Raw genomic sequence first — 21,359 nt, forward strand, 5'->3', positions numbered from 1 at the left:
ACCAAGTACTAGAAATGAACATTTTATTTCCAGTTATTTAAATTTGTTCAATTACGTTTGAGACCCTGAAATGAAGGGATTGTGTTAAAAAAATGCTTTAGTTGCATCACATTTTTATGCAATCGTTTTGTTCACCCCACTGAATTAAAGCTGAAAGTCTGCACTTCAACTGCATCTGAGTTGTTTCATTTAAAATCCATTGTGGTAATGTACAGAACCAAAATTAGAAAAAGGTTGTCTCTGTCCAAATATTTGTGGACCTAAATATAAGAAAGTGAGATAAGAATAAAGGTAAAAAAGCTAATAAAAGTATTTCAAAGAAAATCTTTGCTTATTTGGTGCTTTTGTTGTTTTTGAAATATTACTTCCCCTTTCATTTATGTAACTTCATGTTTTGTTAATAATGTGTGCTTTATTAATTATCCAATTTTTTGTGTTTTGTGAGTGAGACCCTAAGAGACGGGGCCGCATTAATGTCACTCCTGAAAGACCACCCCCAGCCTTTATATTGGTGGTCCTTCAGAGGTTCACTGACATTTGAGAAGAGCTTTATTATAATTATATAAACCAGTAATCAATTTTAGGCCTGTGAATGCTGAAGCCTCCTGTTCAGTTTGGAGTCAGGCTGCCTGGAGTGAGATCTCTCTATAGGTAGACTAGTGAAGGTCCTGAGCCCTCATTTATAAAGCTTGAGTACACACAAAATGAGACTGAAAATGTGTATATGCCCATTCAAATGGTCGAAATTTACAAAAGAAAACTTCACAGGAGAACAAACGTATATTTACAGCAACTCTGACCAATGCATACATAATGTTTCAGAGAAACTGGGAAATAATGACATCCTTGATCAAGTAGTAAAATGAAGCCAAATCAGCCAAATAATTCATTTCACCGAGCTGCTCTTATAAGGTGTGTTGAAGTGACAAACATTACACCACAAAAATGAGGACTATGATATAAAGACTGCATTTTAGTTTCCTTTAAGAGCACCAATGATACGTATTTGCACTAAAAAATATATATTTTTTGTCATCACTTTATATTGGGTAGGTGTTGTCACTTCTCAGGGAGATGGCTGACACCTCAACAGTATCTTGGCAAAGCTTTCTGTGTTTGATCGACATGGGCCTTCTCAAAAAATACATGTGTAATGCCATGAAAAGTGCATGCTGACACTTCAGTTCACAAGCAATGGTACGAGAATGCAGTCAGATTTGTTTTTTTGGGCACATACACATCTAAACACTAGTGCGGAGAGTCACTCGCATACTGAAGAGTCTATAGCTGCAGGTGGAAGCTGCTGTCGCTGTACTTTGTATATAAAAGCCAGATCGAATGTTATTTATGCTCACATAATGACATGCTATAACAGAGGTGAACTCAGATGATGACGAGGGTTCTACATCGGAGAAAGAATGCATGTCACACTTTTGCTGTAGCTGTACTTTGTATATGTACAACTGGAAGCTCTGGAGTCTACTTGTGACTTTACACTGTATGAAGAGAAGTAAATAAATCAAGGTAAATAACATTTGATCCAGCTTTTATATACAAATTACAGTGACGGCAAAAGTGTGACCTCTGCTATAGCGCCCGCCCCCCCAACACACACACACACACACACACAACACTAACCTTTACAAATACCATATATTTACACCGGCTGTTACAGACTAAAATCAAATGTATGTTTTTATTCTAAAACAGTAATAAGAGCAGCTCACCACTCAAAACGGAGTTGTCCGGAGTCAAACTTATGACCTTTGATTACCAGTCAGTAGTTCTTACCATTAAGCCACCAAAGCAGTCGTAGTAAAGATGTGTCAATGTTGCACCCTAAAGTGTTTTTTTTTTTTTTTCTGCAGTTAAATTCTTGAATAAAAGTGCACTTGTCTTGTTATACTTGTACCTTTTGTGAAAGTGTTTATTTGATATTTGGACTTCAAGCTTCACACATTATACGCTTCAGGGGCCTCATGTATAAACAGTGCGTACGCACAGAAATGTTGCATATGAACGTTTCCACGCTCAATCGTGATGTATAAAACCTTAACTTGGCATAAAGCCACGCACATTTCCACGGTACCTCATACCCTGGCGTACGCAATTTCTCCACTCGGTTTTGCAGACTGGCGGCACCCAGCGTCAAAGCAGTGCTACTGTTCCTGTGTGGTCATCCTTTCTTTCTTAGATCCACATTCCTGACGCGGCTTTATAAAAACACTGAAACTAACTGCATATTGTTTATTAGTTTAATGCATCTGATTGTAATTAACCTGCAGCAATATAATGGTCCAGGGAATAGCCATAGTATTCCAAATACCATAACTGCTTTAGCGTTGTAACTCTCACTGCATCTTGTTCTTTCAGCTGCTCCTGTTAAGGGTTGCCACAGCAGATCATCTTTTTCCATATTACTCTCACTGCACCACTCGGAGTATTTATATCACTGTATCTAAGTGGGGAATCACAGAAGCAGCTGACTGGAAAGAGAATTATCGGTACACAGCATGAAGCGGACGCTGCCTCAGCCACAGCAAAACGCTTCAGAGACTTCCCTGTATGGACTTCGCGGTTTAGAAAAAAGTTTCATCCCAAGAGCTCTAAACGCACTCAATCAGTCCATCAAGTGCTGCTTGTAGAACTGTTTGTACTTATAAGTACAATTACCTCACTGTAACTTGCACTACAGTTATAATATTGCACAACCTGCGCCACTTTGTAAAGCACGTATTTACATATGACGGTATTCATTTTTAAGATTAAATGAAGCAAAATATGTTGATTATATTATACAGATAAAACTTTAACTTCATTTACATAATCTGTATTGTTAATAATAAACATGTGAGGACACGTGCCGCAGCGCTAGCTAGTTCAGGATTGTTCCTGCATTGTGTTGTATTCTTGCGCTGGAAGGATTGACGGATAGAATAATTAAACACGTACTACAAAGATATTTCAATGTTCCTTAAAGTTTTGAAGAATCGGCATTCTAAGCTTACAAATGGCTTCACGTCTATTACATAGCTGTTTGTGTGGCGATTGGTATTTGGAGAAAGAAAAGTAAGGACAGGAATTGGAGATTGGTACATTTGAAAGAAACAGTACTGCTGTGATAAATTATTTCATTGAAGGCCGCACATGGCGCAGCAAGCCTCTTGCATGAGACATGAACAAGCACTGTGCCACCGTGTTCCCATGTTTAATAACATGCTTTCATTCCTATCATCATGAAAAAGATATCACGTATACATCTCAGTATTTTAATTATTCAGAGAGCTGTAATATCACAAATGTAATGGATTATGTGTCATGTCGAAGAAAAAGAAAGCCGTTTAAGAAGCAGGTAGTGATTCACACACATAGAGCACATAGAAGATCAAATACAGAACAAAGCATTTAACATGCTACTTTAGTTACAATGGATTTGAAAAACTAGTAAATTAAACAATTTTAAGATGAAGTTTATGATGTTCTACTTTAATGGCAAAATAAACTACGTGATTAAAGTGGAAATTCGAGATTAAAGTGACATTTCCTGCTTTTTTCCCCACTGTGTGCCTATTTTTTTTGTCTGAACCCTAATAAGCTTTCAAATGACACTCAGACAGTGGGCTACGACTTGCCTTTTCACAGCGACTTTGACATGTGATTTCTTTTTTATTTCAGGCACTGTGACTTTTTGAACTTGACCTTTCGAGTTTCTCCAACACTCTGTCACTCAATCAACTTCCTTTTGTTGATTATACCACTGTTTAAACCAACAAATAGTACGTTTTTCCTTTGCCTCCACTTGGTATTCGCTGAAATTCTTATATTTTCCCTCGTGCTTTTCCCATTGTCTTTTCACAGAAGGCTGTTTATATTGATTTGCATATTCAAAGAGGCGTAATTCTGGGAGGAGTTGGGGCGGGACAGAAGGCACGTGCGTTACTTTTCACGCTTATCAGGATTTTTGTAGCGAAAGAACGTGGAAGTTTGTGGACGTACAGATTCCTGCATCTGGATTTTTCTGTGCGTACGCACATTCCCACTTTAGTGCTTACGCCATATAATAGTGTGAGTTCTACGTACAGCGTTATACATGAGGCCCCAGGTCTGCATTTTGTCAATTATTGCTAAAACATGAAAAATATTTCTATTTTAACAATGTGTTTACATAGATTGTTGTAGACACGGGACACATGAAATGTATGTATTTCAAATAACAATATAGTATTTACTCTATACAACTCTAATCAACTGACATGCATGTAAATAAACAAGCTGAGAAAACTTTGTGTGGCAGTGGGGTGAATGTGACAGCTGGTTGCTTTCTGCTTATCGACACATTTACAAAACAAAAGATGCTGACGGAGAGGTGCAAAGGGATTGAAGGTGGGACGGATTTACAAGTTTTTTTGTAGGCTTTGGTAATTCTAGTGTTTAAAAGCACACCCATTTTTATTTTTCACTTACTTGTTTCAGATGATGTCTTAGGTGGTGACTGACCTCGCCGAGTTCTAGGAGTAGACATTTCTTCATTCTTTGTGTCATACTGTAATGATTCATATTTTACATTAATAGAAGACTCGGGAGATGAAGAGTGTCTGCTCTGAGAACAGACTAACCCGGTCACTGCTCCATCTTGATCTCCATAATGTCCACAATGAAGGTCATCTTCCTTGACACTCTCCATACTCCTATAGTTGTGTATCTCAGTGCTGACAAACTCCCCTTCATCCTCCTCTTTAATACTCATTGACCCCAGTTCACAGTCCTCTTTCTTAATGCTCGGACTCTTCTGCTTAGGGTCAACACTCTCCCACTCACAGTCCTCTTCAAAATTTATAGTCCTCTCCTCCATGATATTCATGTCAGCCTCACACACCTCCTCTTTCACATCCATTTAAACATTACAGTAAATGGCAGATTCTTCTTTCTCTCTTTGGTGGGGGGAAAAAAAAAAAAAACAGGATTCAATTCAAACTGCATTATCAACATCTAAACTCATTTGATTTTTTTTTTATAACATCCTCTAAGTTAAAGCTGATGTCAAGTCAGACAATTTGTAGCAAGGTGATAGTAACTCATCACTTTTGATATCAAATTACATGTAAAATTAGTTTGGGAATAAAAGGAGAGTCCAGCAGGCTACAAAAAGGAGGCCATCTTGCACATGTTGTGTGTCAACAGTATTCAATACTTTGATTGAACATTCAGTACTACTGGGATCCCAGAATTGTGTTATCAATTACAGTATTCAATACTTTGATTGAACATTCAGTACTACTGGGATCCCAGAATTGTGTTATCAATTAATGTTATGGAACGTTTATACAAGTTAGGCCTTAGGATTATGTTAAGAAATGGGGCAAATGAAGGAGGAGCTTAAGTAATGGATTTGGAGTTTTCAATCTTAGGGTGATATGATACTGGACAACTTATCGAGCAATTTTAAGTTATAGCGTTCATTTTTGTATTGTTGTCCGCAAATTGGACATGAAGTTATGGGAAATTGTAGTGGAAGCTGGGTTAAGAAGAGAGGTGAGGATTAGTGAGCAGCAGTATGGTTTCATGCCATGAAAGAGCATAACATATGTGTTTGCTATGAGGGTGTTGATGAAGAAGGAGAGATAAGGCCAGAAGGAGTTGCATTGTGTCTTTGTGGACCTGGAGAAAGTATATGACAGGGTGCATCGAGAGGAGTTGTGGTATTGTACGAGGAAGTCAGGAGAATGAGGAAGTACAGGATATGTATGAGGGAAGAGTGACAGTGGTGAGGTCTGCAATAGGAGTGACTGATGCATTCAACGTGGAGGTGGGCTTACATCAGGGTTCGGCTCTGAGCCCTTTCTTATTTGCAATGGTTATGGACTGCTTGACAGACGAGATTAGACAGGAGTCCCCATGGACTATGATGTTTGCCGATGACATTGTGATCTGTAGCAAAAGTAGGTAGCATGTTGAGGAGACACTGGAGAGGTGGAGATACACTCTAGAGAGGAGAGGAATGAAAGTCAATAGGAACAAGACAGAATACATGTGTATAAATGAGAAGGCGGTCAGTGGAATAGTGAGGATGCAAGGAGTAGACCTGCCAAACATGGAGGAGTTTAACATACGAATTACCAAAGCCTTTGAAAAAATGCGTAAATTCGGCTCACCTTAAATCCCTTTGCACCTCTCTGTCAGCGTCTTTTGTCTTGTAAATGTGTTGAAAGGCCCAAGCAGCCTACTTTATCACCCAACCAACCCTTACCCCATCCCCTTCCAGCAACGCAGAAAGGACCAACCCAAGCCTCAATTATCTTGGAGTGAAGTGCTGGAATTTTAGAGGGTAAAAATAGATTGTTATTTGGAACAAATGCATTGAATGATTCTCAGGACAAAGTGTTAAGGAGCAACGCACCAACCTTGGCTACTGGGCGAAAATGGAGACCACCAACAGCGGTGAAGGAGGCAATATCAGCTCTCAGATATGCTGACATCATGGGGAATGTTCAGCATGGAAGAGGAGGCCTTGGCCTTACAACTAGTCGCCCAGCCTGGAATAAAGCCACTGCTCAAGCACGGAGGAAGATGGTGGTGGAGGGAGTACGTCGTCAGGAGGAGGCTGCAAGGTGGGCCAAGGCAGTCTCCCTTGGCAAAAAGGGGCAGTGGACATGGTGGGACAGTGTCGGAAGGAGGAAGCTTAGCTGGAATGATGTGTGGGCCATGGAGGCAAGGAGTCTGAGCTTTACCATCAGAGCCACTTATGATGTCCTGCCAACACCAACCAATCTCCATCAGTGGATTGGTGAAGATCCAGGGTGTGCCCTTTGCTCCAGGCCAGCCTCCCTCTAGCATATACTCACAGGGTGTAAAACCAGTCTCACCCAAGGGTGATACATTTGGCGCCACAACCAGGTCCTAAAGAGCCTTGCGTCCACAATGGAGGAAAAAACGATCTCTCATCAATGCCCTTTCACTACAATATCTAACCACCCATGGACGACTGCCTTTGTCGAAGTAGGTTCTACAGTTACCGGGAGCAACTCCACACCATCGGAGAGAGGCCAGCTGTGCTTAGCACGCGACTGGAAACAGCTGGTAGATATTGGCCAACAGTTGGTGTTTCCTCCGGAGATTGCCACTACTACCTTGAGACCTGACATGGTGCTCTGGTCCCCTTCCTTAAGGAAGGGTTACATTATCAAGCTCATCATACCCTGAGAGGATTCCATGGATGAGGCATACGAGTGGAAATATCTATGCTATGCTGAGTTAGCTGCTGAAGCGCAACATCGTGGCTGGACATTGGAAGTTTGCCCAGTGGAAGTTGGATGCAGAGGGTTTGTGGCAACATCTACCATGAAACTGCTGAGAGACATGGGAATTAGGGGCCTGAGCCAGCGCACAGCCATCAAAGCTGCATCAGAGGCAGCGGAGAGGAGTAGCCAGTGGCTTTGCATGAAGAGGAATGCCCCCTGCTGGGCCCCCATGTAACAAGCTTTGGCTGCCATACATAGGTTCATGAGATGTCAGTCATTTGACACCAAAGCAACTCTCACAACTAACTGGGCATGAGACGCAAGCTTAGGGCTGATCACTCTACAGCTGGCTGCCTTGGTGAGGGTGTATAGTGTGAAAGGCCAAAACACCCCATGAGCCAGAGGAACACTACTGATGATGCATCCCAATATTCTACAAACTTCTCCAAGTCTATCATTCACCAACAATCGTAACTGAACCTATTGTACATGCTTGCACGAGGATAGTAACATCTCATTCTGTGTTTCGTAATCTTTCATGTGTTCCGTGTATACAACAATCCATGTAAAGACATTGTTAAAACAAACACTTTCATGTTTTAGTAATAAATGACAAAATGTAGACATGAACTGTATAATGTGTGAATGCTAAAGATCATAATAATAATATTATTATTACTACTTGTGAATTTCCCTTTGGGATTAATAAAGTATCTATCTATCTAAAGGCCAAATATCAAATAAACACTTTCACAAAAGGTGCCATGTGCAATACGACAGCTTTTCGTGGTGCAGCGGTATGAACTGTTGACTTGTAATCAAGAGGCCGCGGGATCAATCGTGGATGTCTCAAAAATTTACCATTTTGAGTAGTGACATGTCTTATTGTTATTATACAATAAAAACATTTGATTTGCATCTGTAACAGCTGGTGTAAATTAATAGTACTTATAAAAGTTAGCTTTTTTTCCCACTTCTATTCTCTCAGTCATGATCATGATACAACCACCACCACCACCACCCCAGATCTGATGCTGTTAGTTTTTATTTGAAACTGGGAATAACCATAGATGTGAGTGGTGTTTTGAGACAATGAAAACTGGAAATTCTCTGATCTGGAGGGATAAAAGCTGACACACAAATGCTGGAGAATCTGCCTTCTTTCAATTGCCTCCCAATGAGGAGGTGTATCCACGAGAATTAAAAGATTTGTTGTTTGGTGAAAGTGAAAGCCACAAACATTATAGGTAAAATATCCGAATCTACAATAATCTGTTCTTGTTTGCATCATTCAATGCTCAAAACATAGATTTACAAGATTCAGGACCATATGCTATGAGAATCTGTGGTCCTGCAATAATTAAAACTATGACAAGCTTATTTTCACAAACGCCACAATTCGGGAAGGTGAATTTTTATGATAACCAATAAGCGATGGTTCGTTTATTTGACAGCATGTAGATCGGGGTAATTACATTCACGGCATTCGTAGTCTGAATCACAATCCGATTGTATGGGTGGTTACCTACCAGGTAATGCTTGCGAACAAGCCAGTTTCCCTTTCGGTTTGTGCGCCGCACGTGTTGCATTGTTCTCCGTGCATGCATGCTTTCGCTGTGAAGTCTTTGTGCTCTATTTCATTTCCCTTATGGTTCGTACGCGCCGATTACTGTATTTAAGCACGTTGTTCAGCCTCTCCCTGTTCATTGTTCTCAGTCAGAGTGCGTGCTTTACCTGTGAACTCTTTGTGCTCTACAGTATTTCGTGTGCTTTTGCAGTTAACCATGGCTTCTAAGCAAGTGAAAAATGGTGAGAAGAAAGTGTTGCAATGTTACTTTTCTCTTTTTTTCAAATGTTTATTTTTTTCCATGTGCTTAAAACTCATTTAAAAAGCATGTTTAATGCAATCGGGTTGTAATGCTATTAGCCTGAACTCCTAAAACGTTACTGGCTTGGTTGGCTTTTAAATAAAGTTCGGATTTGTTCAAATGTTCCTTTTTTTTCCCCCTGTGCTTAAGACTCATTTAAAAAAAAAAAGCATTTATACAACGATCAGATTGTAAGGCTACAGCCGAACTGCTGCAATGTCACAGAGAGAGAGAGAGAGAGAGCTCATGTGCTGCTAAGAGAGGGAGGAGGGAGGCTCACGCGCTGCAGAGAGAGAGAGAGAGAGAGAGAGCCTGCGTGTGCAGCTGAGGAGGGGGGCTCACGCACTGCAGAGAGAGAGACAGCCTGTGTGTGCAGCTGAGGAAGGACCCTGGGTTTTTGCGTCAGTGTTATTCAATGTTTTTACATTAGTTTACTATTACACTGTGCATTCTATGGTGTAATTAACTATATTTGTGCTTAAAAAATCTTAAAAAAAATATATTTACATACAGTTCGTACGGTCTGGAACGGATTAATTGTATTTACATGTAATCCTATGGGGGAAATTGCTTCGGTTCACGACCAAATCGGTTTACGACCAGAGGTTTGGAACGAATTATGGTCGTGAACCGAGGTTCCAATATATATATATATATATGGTTGCAATAGTTTACTGTTAAATAAATGCAAAGAGTACACGACACGTGTTTCGCCCTCATTCTGGGCTCATCAGGTGTACACACTCCACTGCACTCCCTCTCGGGTATCGAACCTCGGACGTCAGCGTCAGAGGCGATGCCCCTAACGTTGCGCCACGGCGTGTGGTTCGTTTATTTGACAGCATGTAGATCGGGGTAATTACATTCACGGCATTCGAAGTCTGTGTCACAATCTGTTAGTGTGGGTGGTTACCTACCAGGTAACGCTTTGTGGTTGGCCAGCAATCTGCTAACATCCGCCACGGTGCCCTCAGTTTGTGAAGAGCAGATCATAGAATGGTTGCAATAGTTTACTGTCAAATAAATGCAAAGAGTACACGACACGTGTTTCGCCCTCATTCTGGGCTCATCAGGTGTACACACTCCACTGCACTCCCTCTCGGGAATCGAACCTCGGACATCAGCGTCAGAGGCGATGCCCCTAACGTTGCGCCACGGCGTGTGGTTCGTTTATTTGACAGCATGTAGATCGGGGTAATTACATTCACGGCATTCGGAGTCTGTGTCACAATCTGTTAGTGTGGGTGGTTACCTACTGTACTCTTTGCATTTATTTGACAGTAAACTATTGCAACCATTCTATGATCTGCTCTTCACAAACTGAGGGCACCGTGGCGGATGTTAGCAGATTGCTGGCCAACCACAAAGCGTTACCTGGTAGGTAACCACCCACACTAACAGATTGTGACACAGACTTCGAATGCCGTGAATATATTATATATATATATATATATATTATATATATATATATATATATATATATTATATATATATATATATATATATATAATATATTTATTTATATATATATATATATATATATATATATATATAGTATATATATATATATATATTTATATATATTATATATATATATATATATATATATATATATATATATATATATATATGTAAGTGTATGTATGTGTGTATATGTATATATATGTGTATATGTATGTGTGTAAATGTGTATATATATATATATATATATATATATATATATATATATATGTATGTTTACATAACCTCTTTAACACACTACTTCTCCACTGCGAAGCGCGGGTAATTTGCTAGTTTATAATAAACCAACATGTGATGAAATGTCTGCGATAATAGTTTCAAAAGACGGAGATATCAAAGACAGTAGATATTCGTGTATATCAAAATCAAATCACGAATCATTATTTCTGTCAAATAAATCGCCACGTGCAGGTCCTTTGCTTCTCCCTGATGGTGAAACATGATGGTTGTACAATATGACACACACACATTCTGATAAACAAACAACACCCACACAGTATTTCAGGTCAAAATTAGCCATACGTTCCCATTTATTTAGCCCACTTCTGTCATCTCAACGTCTATCTCAACATTACATTATTAATGCGTATCTAAAAGTAGAAGCAAAACATTTATTAAATCGAATCAAGCAAAACTAAGAACAGAACACATGCAAGGTCTCATTGATCACGTTCAAAATTCAAATATCAATAACTCAGACAAATTCAAAGTAAGTAAAGCAGTAATAGTACCATCATATCAAGGTAGTCCAAGAGCATTGGAAGAGTAATATCATGGTGCAATGGCAATATCCCGAACTATCGGTGGGCCAGATTTATTTATTACAAAGACGTGCAATCCACAATGGCTGGAAATCCGCTGATTACTGAGAAAAATGCCACCAGCTACATCGGCTCTGGATATTCCGACTTTTTTAAGTAGATTTTTTTATCAGAAAGTCTTAGTTTTATTGAAAGAACTCGAAACAGTATTAGGACAAATCAGAGCATACATTTACATGATAGAATTTCAAAAACGGGATTTACCTCACATGCATTTATTGGTTACTTTGCAAAATAAATTATTAACTACTGATGATGTTGATCGCTTTGTCTGTGCTCAAATTCCAAAACAGAAAAACCTATCCTGAATTATGGTACAAAGTCATTAAACACATGTCCCACACACCACATTTAAAAGATTCATTATGTTGGGACTCAACAGAAAAAAAAAAAGTGTTTAAAGAAATTTCCAAAAGCATTTGTACAATCAACAGATAGGCTGGCTTTCCCGATTATCGCAGAAGAGATAATCATCACAAACAACACACTTATCACGGAAAGAAACATGGAAAACTTGATGATCGATAACTCAATGATTGTACCACATAACCCATATTTGCTCCAACGATTCGATTGTCATATTAATATAGAGTATTGTGCATCAGTTATGAGTATTAAGTACATCTACAAGTAAGTTCATAAAGGGTAAGATAGAGTATGCATAACTTTATCGAAAGAACAGTCTCAGGACAAGGTTCAAAGCATATTTAGATACTCAGTACGTCAGTGCAATGGAGAGCGGGTGGCATTTAATGGAATTGCTAATGCATGGTCGAAGTCATTCTGTTGAATTATTACCGATTCATTTACCAGGTCAGAATATGATTCAATTTAAAAAGGGCAAAGAAGCTGAGGCTTTAAAACATAGCAAAAAATAGAAATACAAAATAAATGGCTTATTTTGAACTTAATAAAACAGATGTAAATGCAAAAGCATATACGTTTGCACAAATCCCTCAACATTATACATGGCAGAAATAAAAAGGAGTGTGGCATCCAAGAAAATTTGCAAAAGTGTTGCTTGATTAAATATTGTATCACCAAAAGATATCGAACGGTTCTATTTAACTCTTAGGGCGGATGTCGACTTTTGTCGACAGGAGGGGTTGAGGGCGAATGTCGACAAAAGTCGACATCCAGGAATAGAGGGCGACAATCGGCTGTTAACGGCGACAAAACTCACTGTCACGTCGCAGGCATTCCCTCTGTGCTTGGAGGAATGCTAGACTCGTTGACTCGGCAACTAATCCTTGCGTGTGCGTGAGTTGTGAAATGTAAACAATGGCAAGATGGCATCGACATGTCACAAGGGAGCGAAGTGAGTGCAGAAAAGAAAACACTCGGCAGATAATGTTTTGCGCATTATCGTGGAGTCGACTCTTGATTTTTCAGAATCGGATTTTATTGACAGTGATCAGGAGATCGAACAAGAGAGTGAGAAGCCGGCATCAGCTGATCGGACACCAGCCGATGCCGCGCCAGCTGAGCGCATTCGCGCAGCCGATGCATCTACGGCAAGGTTCGCGTGGGAGGAATACACAGACATTGATCCGTGGGAGCCAAACTGGCTACCGGACTTCACAAGATGGCATGGCTTCCTGTTGGACACGACAGATCACCAGCTGCTGAACTACTTCAGGCTGCTCTCTCCTGATGCTGCTTTTCAGCTACTGTCAGACGAGACAAACAGGTAGGCAGAGACATTTTTTGAATCGCGGGCTGCGCTTACAACGCATTCTCGTTTTTCAAAGTGGAAACCCACAACAAAAGACGAGATGAAGCGCGCTGTGGCATTACAAATAGAGATGGGACAGAACTGGTGATATAACTTCAGGGAGCATTGGTCCAAATGTGCTTTGTCCCCTGGTGACTTTGGACAGGTTATGCAGCGTGATGATAGGTATGTGATGCTGCAAAGTTTTATTCACTTCTGTAATAAACAGAAGCAAATCCCATGGGGTGAGCCAGGTTATAACGCCATGCATAAAGTTCAGCCCCTGCTTGACATTGTGGAACCAACATAGAAACAATTTTATCAGCCTGGCTGTGATTTGTCTGTGCATGAATCTATGATAAAATAAAAGGGACACCTTTTTTTCTGCAAATATATGCCAGACAAGCCCACAAAGTATGGCATAAAGGATTTTGTACTGGCAGAAGCAAACACTGGTTTCTGCCTGAAAGTAATTACATATACAGGAAAGTATTTCTTTCAAAGAGAGAACTGTCCCTTGACAAGTCAAGTTGTGCTGGAGCTGCTTCAGGGCTATGAACATTTGGTCATGTTGTGTACATTTGGACAATTTTTATACATGCCCAGAATTGTTCATGGAGCTACAGAGCAGAGGAATTGGAGCTTGTGGCACAGTAAGGGTGAACAGGAGACACATGGCTTCACAGTTGAAGCCAGACAGGCTGAAGATGAAAGGAGGTGACAATACGGTTTTCATGCGAGCAGAAAACTTGGTGGCAGTGGCATGGCACGATGGCAAACGGGTGACTTGTCTCTCTACAGTACACACTAACAATATATGTGAGAAAGTGCAGCAACAGACAATTGAAAAATAGGCACCAAAGCAACACATATTGTAAGCAGTGCAATGTGGCAATGACTGAAATTGGCTGCTTTGAGCGAGATCAGACTTTGCTGTGTAAAATGTATGTGATATGTATGTGAAATCATAGAGTATGCAGGCTCATACAACATGCAAGACAGTAACATTTGTCAAAAGTAAATACTTTTTGTTGATTTCAATTGCTTTGTGTTCTTTTTTTTAAAAAAGTTAGTTTTTGGAAAAACATTCAGCCCTGGGAGAAAAGAAACAAAAAAAAAAATATCCCTAATAGAGTTAAAATTGTTGTTACGTGAATCGAAAGGAGCAACATCGTATAAAGATGTTGTAACTAGAGACGGAACTACGTACGGTACGTTTCAAGAAGCGGCACAAGCAGCTGGGTTATGCAAATCGGACGACTAAATGTTTGAAATGTCTGATGCCACTTCTGTAATGATGCCTGACAAATTAAGACACCTCTTCGTGTACTTAATTATGACGGGTGAAGTTGATGCTTTACAATTATGGGAAGCATTCAAAGGACCATTATCGAAAAGTCGAATGAAAAAACGGCTCTTTCGATTATCAAAGAAATGTTAGAAGCAGAAGATTTAATGATGCAGCAATCTGGACTTACACAACATATTAACAAATCAGAGGTAAAGAAAGAGATAACATCAAACGAAGATTTAACAGTAGAAGACCATAGAAAACTGTATCAGGAAATGTACTAACAATTAAACGATGATCACAGATCAATTTGACACAATTCAAAGATGTCTTCTCGGAGAAATTAGGCAGCGGCTATTCTTCATAGATGGACCGGGTAGAACAGGAAAAACATTTTTGTATAAATGTTTAGTTGGCTCCAGCAGACCCCCGTGACCCTGTACTTAGGATACAGCGGGTTGGATAATGGGCGGGTGGATGGACGTTTAGTCCATTATTGCAAGCACATTACATTTGATAACGTGGACAGGTATGGCAGCAATTTTTCCATACGGAAAAAACAGCTCACAAAACAACCTTTAAATATCACAGACGAAAATGTTACATTGAAATGGAAAGAGAAACAAGAAATGCTGCAGAATGAAATATTTATTTGGGATGAAGCATTAATGATCCCACAAACAGTATTAAATGTAATTAACAAAACATTTTGGGACGCATTTGGATCCAAACAATCATTTGTGGTTATACTGGGAGGCGACTTTAGACAAGTTCTACCAGTAGTCAAAAAAGGAGGGCTAAGGCAAATTTACAAAGCATGCCTAAAGAGAGCGCCTTTATGGTCGTGGTTCCAACAATTCACATTACAAAGAAATATGCGAGCAAATCCAAATCCAGATGATTTCGCAAACTGGCTACTGGACATTGGAAACTTTAAAATTCAAAATTTCACAATAAAAAAAAATAAATGAAAGACTTACGTACAAATCTAATTAAAGAATTTCATCCCGAAAGATTCTTAACAGAAGAAATGAGTACATGGGCAATCCTAGCAGCAAAAAACGATGAAGTCAAAAGAATTAAAACGAAAATTGTACAACGATTACATGGCAAATTAGTTAAATGCATATCAACAGACTATGCTGAAGCAGTTGAGGCTGATAGTGCGGAAGATGAAAACATCAACTTACAATATCATGTAGAATATCAACAAGCGTTAACACCGTCCGGACTCCCACCGGCTGAATTACTGTTGAAAGAAGGATGTATCATAATGTTATTGCGTAATTTATGTCTGAGTGATGTAACAAGATTAGTTGTATTGAAAATAGAACAATTCTAACATATAAAATTTTAATAGGAGGAAAGAAAGGTAATGTAGAACTTATTTCAAGAACAACATTAGACACAAAAGGAGATCTTGATATGCCATTCGTATTAAAACGTTTAAAGTTTCCCATGAAAATAGCTTTTACTATGACAATTAAATCACAGGGACAAACATTGGTTTATTTATTAGAGAGAAAGAAATGATATTCAGTTATATGTTGCGTCATCACAATGTAAGACCAAACACAGAATCAAAATCCAATGCGATCTTGAATAAAAAGTTAATTCCAAATATTGTTTTTATTGATGTTATATAGTAAAAGAACATAATGCAAATGTAGCAAATCCCATAAAAACACACTCTTAAAATTATATCTTCGAAAAAACAAAAAACTGTTTGACAAACACGGGGCAAAGCCCCACAGTATAGTGTGTGTGTATATATCTATCTCTCTCTACATACATACATATATATATGTGTATGTATATATACACACACACATATATGTATGTATGTATACACACACACATATATGTATACATATATGTATGCATGTATGTATACACACATATATGTACAGTGGTGTGAAAAACTATTTGCCGCCTTTCTGATTTCTTATTCTTTTGCATGTTTGTCACACAAAATGTTTCTGATCATCAAACACATTTAACCATTAGTCAAATATAACACAAGTAAACACAAAATGCAGTTTGTAAATGGTGGTTTTTATTATTTAGGGAGAAAAAAAAATCCAAACCTACATGGCCCTGTGTGAAAAAGTAATTGCCCCCTGAACCTAATAACTGGTTGGGCCACCCTTAGCAGCAATAACTGCAATCAAGCATTTGCGATAACTTGCAATGAGTCTTTTACAGCGCTCTGGAGGAATTTTGGCCCACTCATCTTTGCAAAATTGTTGTAATTCAGCTTTATTTGAGGGTTTTCTAGCATGAACCGCCTTTTTAAGGTCATGCCATAGCATCTCAATTGGATTCAGGTCAGGACTTTGACTAGGCCACTCCAAAGTCTTCATTTTGTTTTTCTTCAGCCATTCAGAGGTGGATTTGCTGGTGTGTTTTGGGTCATTGTCCTGTTGCAGCACCCAAGATCGCTTCAGCTTGAGTTGACAAACAGATGGCCGGACATTCTCCTTCAGGATTTTTTGGTAGACAGTAGAATTCATGGTTCCATCTATCACAGCAAGCCTTCTAGGTCCTGAAGCAGCAAAACAACCCCAGACCATCACACTACCACCACCATATTTTACTGTTGGTTTGATGTTGTTTTTCTGAAATGCTGTGTTCCTTTTACGCCAGATGTAACGGGACATTTGCCTTCCAAAAAGTTCAACTTTTGTCTCATCAGTCCACAAGGTATTTTCCCAAAAGTCTTGGCAATCATTGAGATGTTTCTTAGCAAAATTGAGACGAGCCCTAATGTTCTTTTTGCTTAACAGTGGTTTGTGTCTTGGACATCTGCCATGCAGGCCGTTTTTGCCGAGTCTCTTTCTTATGGTGGAGTCGTGAACACTGACCTTAATTGAGGCAAGTGAGGCCTGCAGTTCTTTAGACGTTGTCCTGGGGTCTTTTGTGACCTCTCGGATGAGTCGTCTCTGCGCTCTTGGGGTAATTTTGGTCGGCCAGCCACTCCTGGGAAGGTTCACCACTGTTCCATGTTTTTGCCATTTGTGGATAATGGCTCTCACTATGGTTCGCTGGAGTCCCAAAGCTTTAGAAATGGCTTTATAACCTTTACCAGACTGATAGATCTCAATTACTTCTGTTCTCATTTGTTCCTGAATTTCTTTGGATCTTGGCATGATGTCTAGCTTTTGATGTGCTTTTGGTCTACTTCTCTGTGTCAGGCAGCTCCTATTTAAGCGATTTCTTGATTGAAACAGGTGTGGCAGTAATCAGGCCTGGGGGTGGCTACGGAAATTGAACTCAGGTGTGATACACCACAGTTAGGTTATTTTTTAACAAGGGGGGCAATTACTTTTTCACACAGGGCCATGTAGGTTTGGATTTTTTTTCTCCCTAAATAATAAAAACCATCATTTAAAAACTGCATTTTGTGTTTACTTGTGTTATATTTGACTAATGGTTAAATGTGTTTGATGATCAGAAACATTTTGTGTGACAAACATGCAAAAGAATAAGAAATCAGGAAGGGGGCAAATAGTTTTTCACACCACTGTATGCATTTATATATATGTGTATATATACAGTCATGGCCGAAATTATCGGCACCCCTGGAATTTTCCCAGAAAATGCACCATTTCTCCCAGAACATTATTGCAATTACAAATGTTTTTGTATATACGTTTATTTCCTTTATGTGCATTGGAACAACACAAAAAAACAAAAAAAAAAGCAAAATCTGACATCATGTCACGCAGACCTCCAAAAATGGGCCAGACAAAATTATTGGCACCCTTTCAAAATTGTGGTAAATTGTTTTATATCAAGCAAATGATGTTCGTTTGAACTCACCTGTGGCAAAAAACAGGTGCTGGCAATATAGCAGTCACACCTGAAGCCAGTTAAAATGGGGAAAAGTTGACTCAACCTTTCTGTTGTGTGTCTGAGTGTGCCACACTAAGCATGGAGAACAGAAAGAAGAGCACAGAATTGTCTGAGGACTTGAGAACAAAAATTGTGGAAAAATATCAACAATCTCACGGCTACAAGTCCATCTCCAGAGATCTTCATGTTCCATTGTCCACTGTGTGCAACATAATCAAGAAGTTCACAACACATGACACTGTATCTAATCTCCCTGGACGTGGATGGAAGAGAAAAATTGATAAAAGACTGCAACGAATGATAGTCCGAATGGTGGATAAACAGCCCCAATCAACTTCAAAACATATTCAAGCTGTTCTGCAGACTCAGGGTGCAACAGTGTCAGCTCGAACTATCCGTCAACATCTGAACGAACGCTATGGCAGGAGGGCAAGGAGGACCCCACTGCTGACACAGAAACATAAAAAAGCCAGACTGGAGTTTGCCAAAATGTACTTGAGGAAGCCAAAATCCTTCTGGGCGAACATCTTGTGGACAGATGAGACCAAGGTAGAGCTTTTTGGTAAAGCTCATCATTCTACTGTTTACAGAAAACGGAATGAGGCCTACGAAGAAAAGAACACAGTACCTACAGTTAAACATGGTGGAGATTCTAAGATGTTTTGGGGATGTTTTGCTGCCTCTGGCACTGGATGCCTTGACTGTGTGCAAGGCATCATGAAATCTGAAGACTACCAAAAGATATTGGGGTGCAGTGTCAGAAAGCTGGGTCTGCGTCAGAGGTTATGGGTGTTCCAGCAGGACAATGACCCCAAACATGCCTCTAAAAGCACTCAGAAATGATTGAAGACAAAGCGGTGGAGAGTTCTGAAGTGGCCACCAATGAGTCCGGATCTAAATCCGATTGAACACTTACGGAGAGATCTCAAAATTGATGTTGGGAGAAGGTGCCCTTCAAATCTGAGAAACCTTGAGCAGTTTGCAAAAGAAGAGTGGTCGGAAATTCCAGTTGAGAAGTGTAACAAGCTTGTTGATGGTTACAGGAAGCGCTTGATTTCAGTCATTTTTTCCAAAGGGTGTGCAACCAAACATTAAGTGGAGGGTGCCAATAATTTTGTCCAGCCCGGTTTTTGAGTTTTTGTGTGAAATGATGTCAGATTTGGCTTTTTTTCACTGTTTTTTTGTGTTGTTCCAATGCACATAAAGGAAATTAACGTGTATACCAAAACATTTGTAATTACAACAATTTTCTGGGAGAAATGGTGCATTTTCAAGGAAAATTCCAGGAGTGCCGATAATTTCGGCCATGACTGTATGTATGTATATTATATTATCCATCCATCCATTTTCCAACCCGCTGAATCCGAACACAGGGTCACGGGGGTCTGCTGGAGCCAATCCCAGCCAACACAGGGCACAAGGCAGGAAACAATCCTGGGCAGGGTGCCAACCCACCGCAGGACACACACAAACACACCCACACACCAAGCACACACTAGGGCCAATTTAGAATCGCCAATCCACCTAACCTGCATGTCTTTGGAATGTGGGAGGAAACCAGAGCGCCCGGAGGAAACCCACGCAGACACAGGGAGAACATGCAAACTCCACGCAGGGAGGACCCGGGAATCGAACCCAGGTCCCCAGATCGCCCAACTGCGAGGCAGCAGCGCTACCCACTGCGCTGCCCATATTATATTATATATATATATATATATATATATATATATATATATATATATACACACACTAATAAAAGGCAAAGCCCTCACTGACTGACTGACTGACTGACTGACTACTAATTCTCCAACTTTCCGTGTAGGTGGAAGGCTGAAATTTGGCAGGCTCATTCCTTACAGCTTACTTACAAAAGTTAGGCAGGTTTCATTTCGAAATTCAAAGCGTAACGGTCATAACTGGAACGTCTTTTTTGTCCATATACTGTAATGGACTGCAGCTTGCTGGCCGTGGGAGGCGGAGTTGCGTATCACGTCATCACGCCTCCCACGTAATCACGTGAACCGACTGTGAACGCAGTACGTACAAAACAAGGAAGAGCCCCAAAGAGCGCTGAAGAAAACATTCATTACACAATTGAGAAGGCAGCGAAACAATAAGAAGCGAAGCACGGTGTAAACCGTAAGTTTAAATTAAGTTTATAGAAACGCTCCCACTGTCGTTTGCAATACCATATTCGTGAGATACAAGTTTAATGAGAAGACACGAGGTATAAACGAGACTTTGGATGACTTTGTAACGGAGTTAAAATTGCTGTAGCGAGAAACTTAAGTGCCGGGTCTTAGCTAACATTAAATAAAGCCGTGGACATCGCAACATCTCACAAGAGAGCGGCTCACGTGAATTGACTGAACGCAGCACGTCGGAAACAAAGCACCGTGTAAACCTAAAGTTTAAATTAAGTTCATAGACCTACAAAAGGTTGACATTGATTTCAGGCAAGATTCTCTCCTGTACAACTATACGTCGCATTCTTAACAGTAAGCTTGCACGGCTTGGTCATATTACAACCGGAGTGCTGAACTGACAACGTGGTATACAAACAGAACTATAACAATCGTAATAAACAAACAAAAAAAAAAAAAGCGAAGAACCCTTGGATTTAATAAAAAGGCTCCTTCCATGACGAAGCAACAAAAAAGGAAGTCCTTATATGGCGTTCGTTTATAAAACAGCAGAAAAGCTGTGTTAAGGCTGCTTCACAAAAAAACAGATCCTTAACAAATTGTTATTGGGATATTTTCCCTCAATTTAAAAGAGTGTGCTTGCACGGCTTGGTCATATTACAACCGGAGTTCTGAACTGACAACGTGGTATACAAAGAGAACTATAACAATCGTAATATATATATCTATATATATATATATATATATATATATCTATATATATATCTATATATATATATATCTATATATATATCTATATATATATCTATATATATATATATATATATATCTATATATATATCTATATATATATCTATATATATATATATATATATATATATATATCTATATATCTATATATATATCT

The 21,359-nt window shown here is 39.4% G+C and overlaps 3 protein-coding genes across 3 annotated transcripts in view; 2 read left to right on the top strand and 1 right to left on the bottom strand.

The window, feature by feature from the left end:
* Positions 1-21,359, top strand: part of LOC114643402 (zinc finger protein OZF-like) — a 719,868-nt gene that overhangs the window by 429,855 nt on the left and 268,654 nt on the right. The window lies entirely within an intron of this gene.
* The window catches only part of LOC114642086 (zinc finger protein 664-like), a 396,955-nt gene that overhangs the window by 354,652 nt on the left and 20,944 nt on the right, over positions 1-21,359 (bottom strand). Inside the window, exon 2 of the mRNA XM_051921852.1 lies at positions 4,465-4,931. Coding sequence (XP_051777812.1) covers positions 4,465-4,894 — 430 coding nt within the window. The 5' untranslated portion in view covers positions 4,895-4,931. The remainder of the gene's footprint in view (positions 1-4,464; positions 4,932-21,359) is intronic.
* LOC114642003 (zinc finger protein OZF) overlaps positions 1-21,359 on the top strand; it is a 1,360,360-nt gene that overhangs the window by 148,036 nt on the left and 1,190,965 nt on the right. The gene's annotated exons all lie outside the window — the stretch shown is intronic.

Source organism: Erpetoichthys calabaricus, assembly GCF_900747795.2.
Source record: "Erpetoichthys calabaricus chromosome 1 unlocalized genomic scaffold, fErpCal1.3 SUPER_1_unloc_27, whole genome shotgun sequence".
In the NCBI taxonomy this organism is placed as follows: Eukaryota; Metazoa; Chordata; class Cladistia; order Polypteriformes; family Polypteridae; genus Erpetoichthys; species Erpetoichthys calabaricus.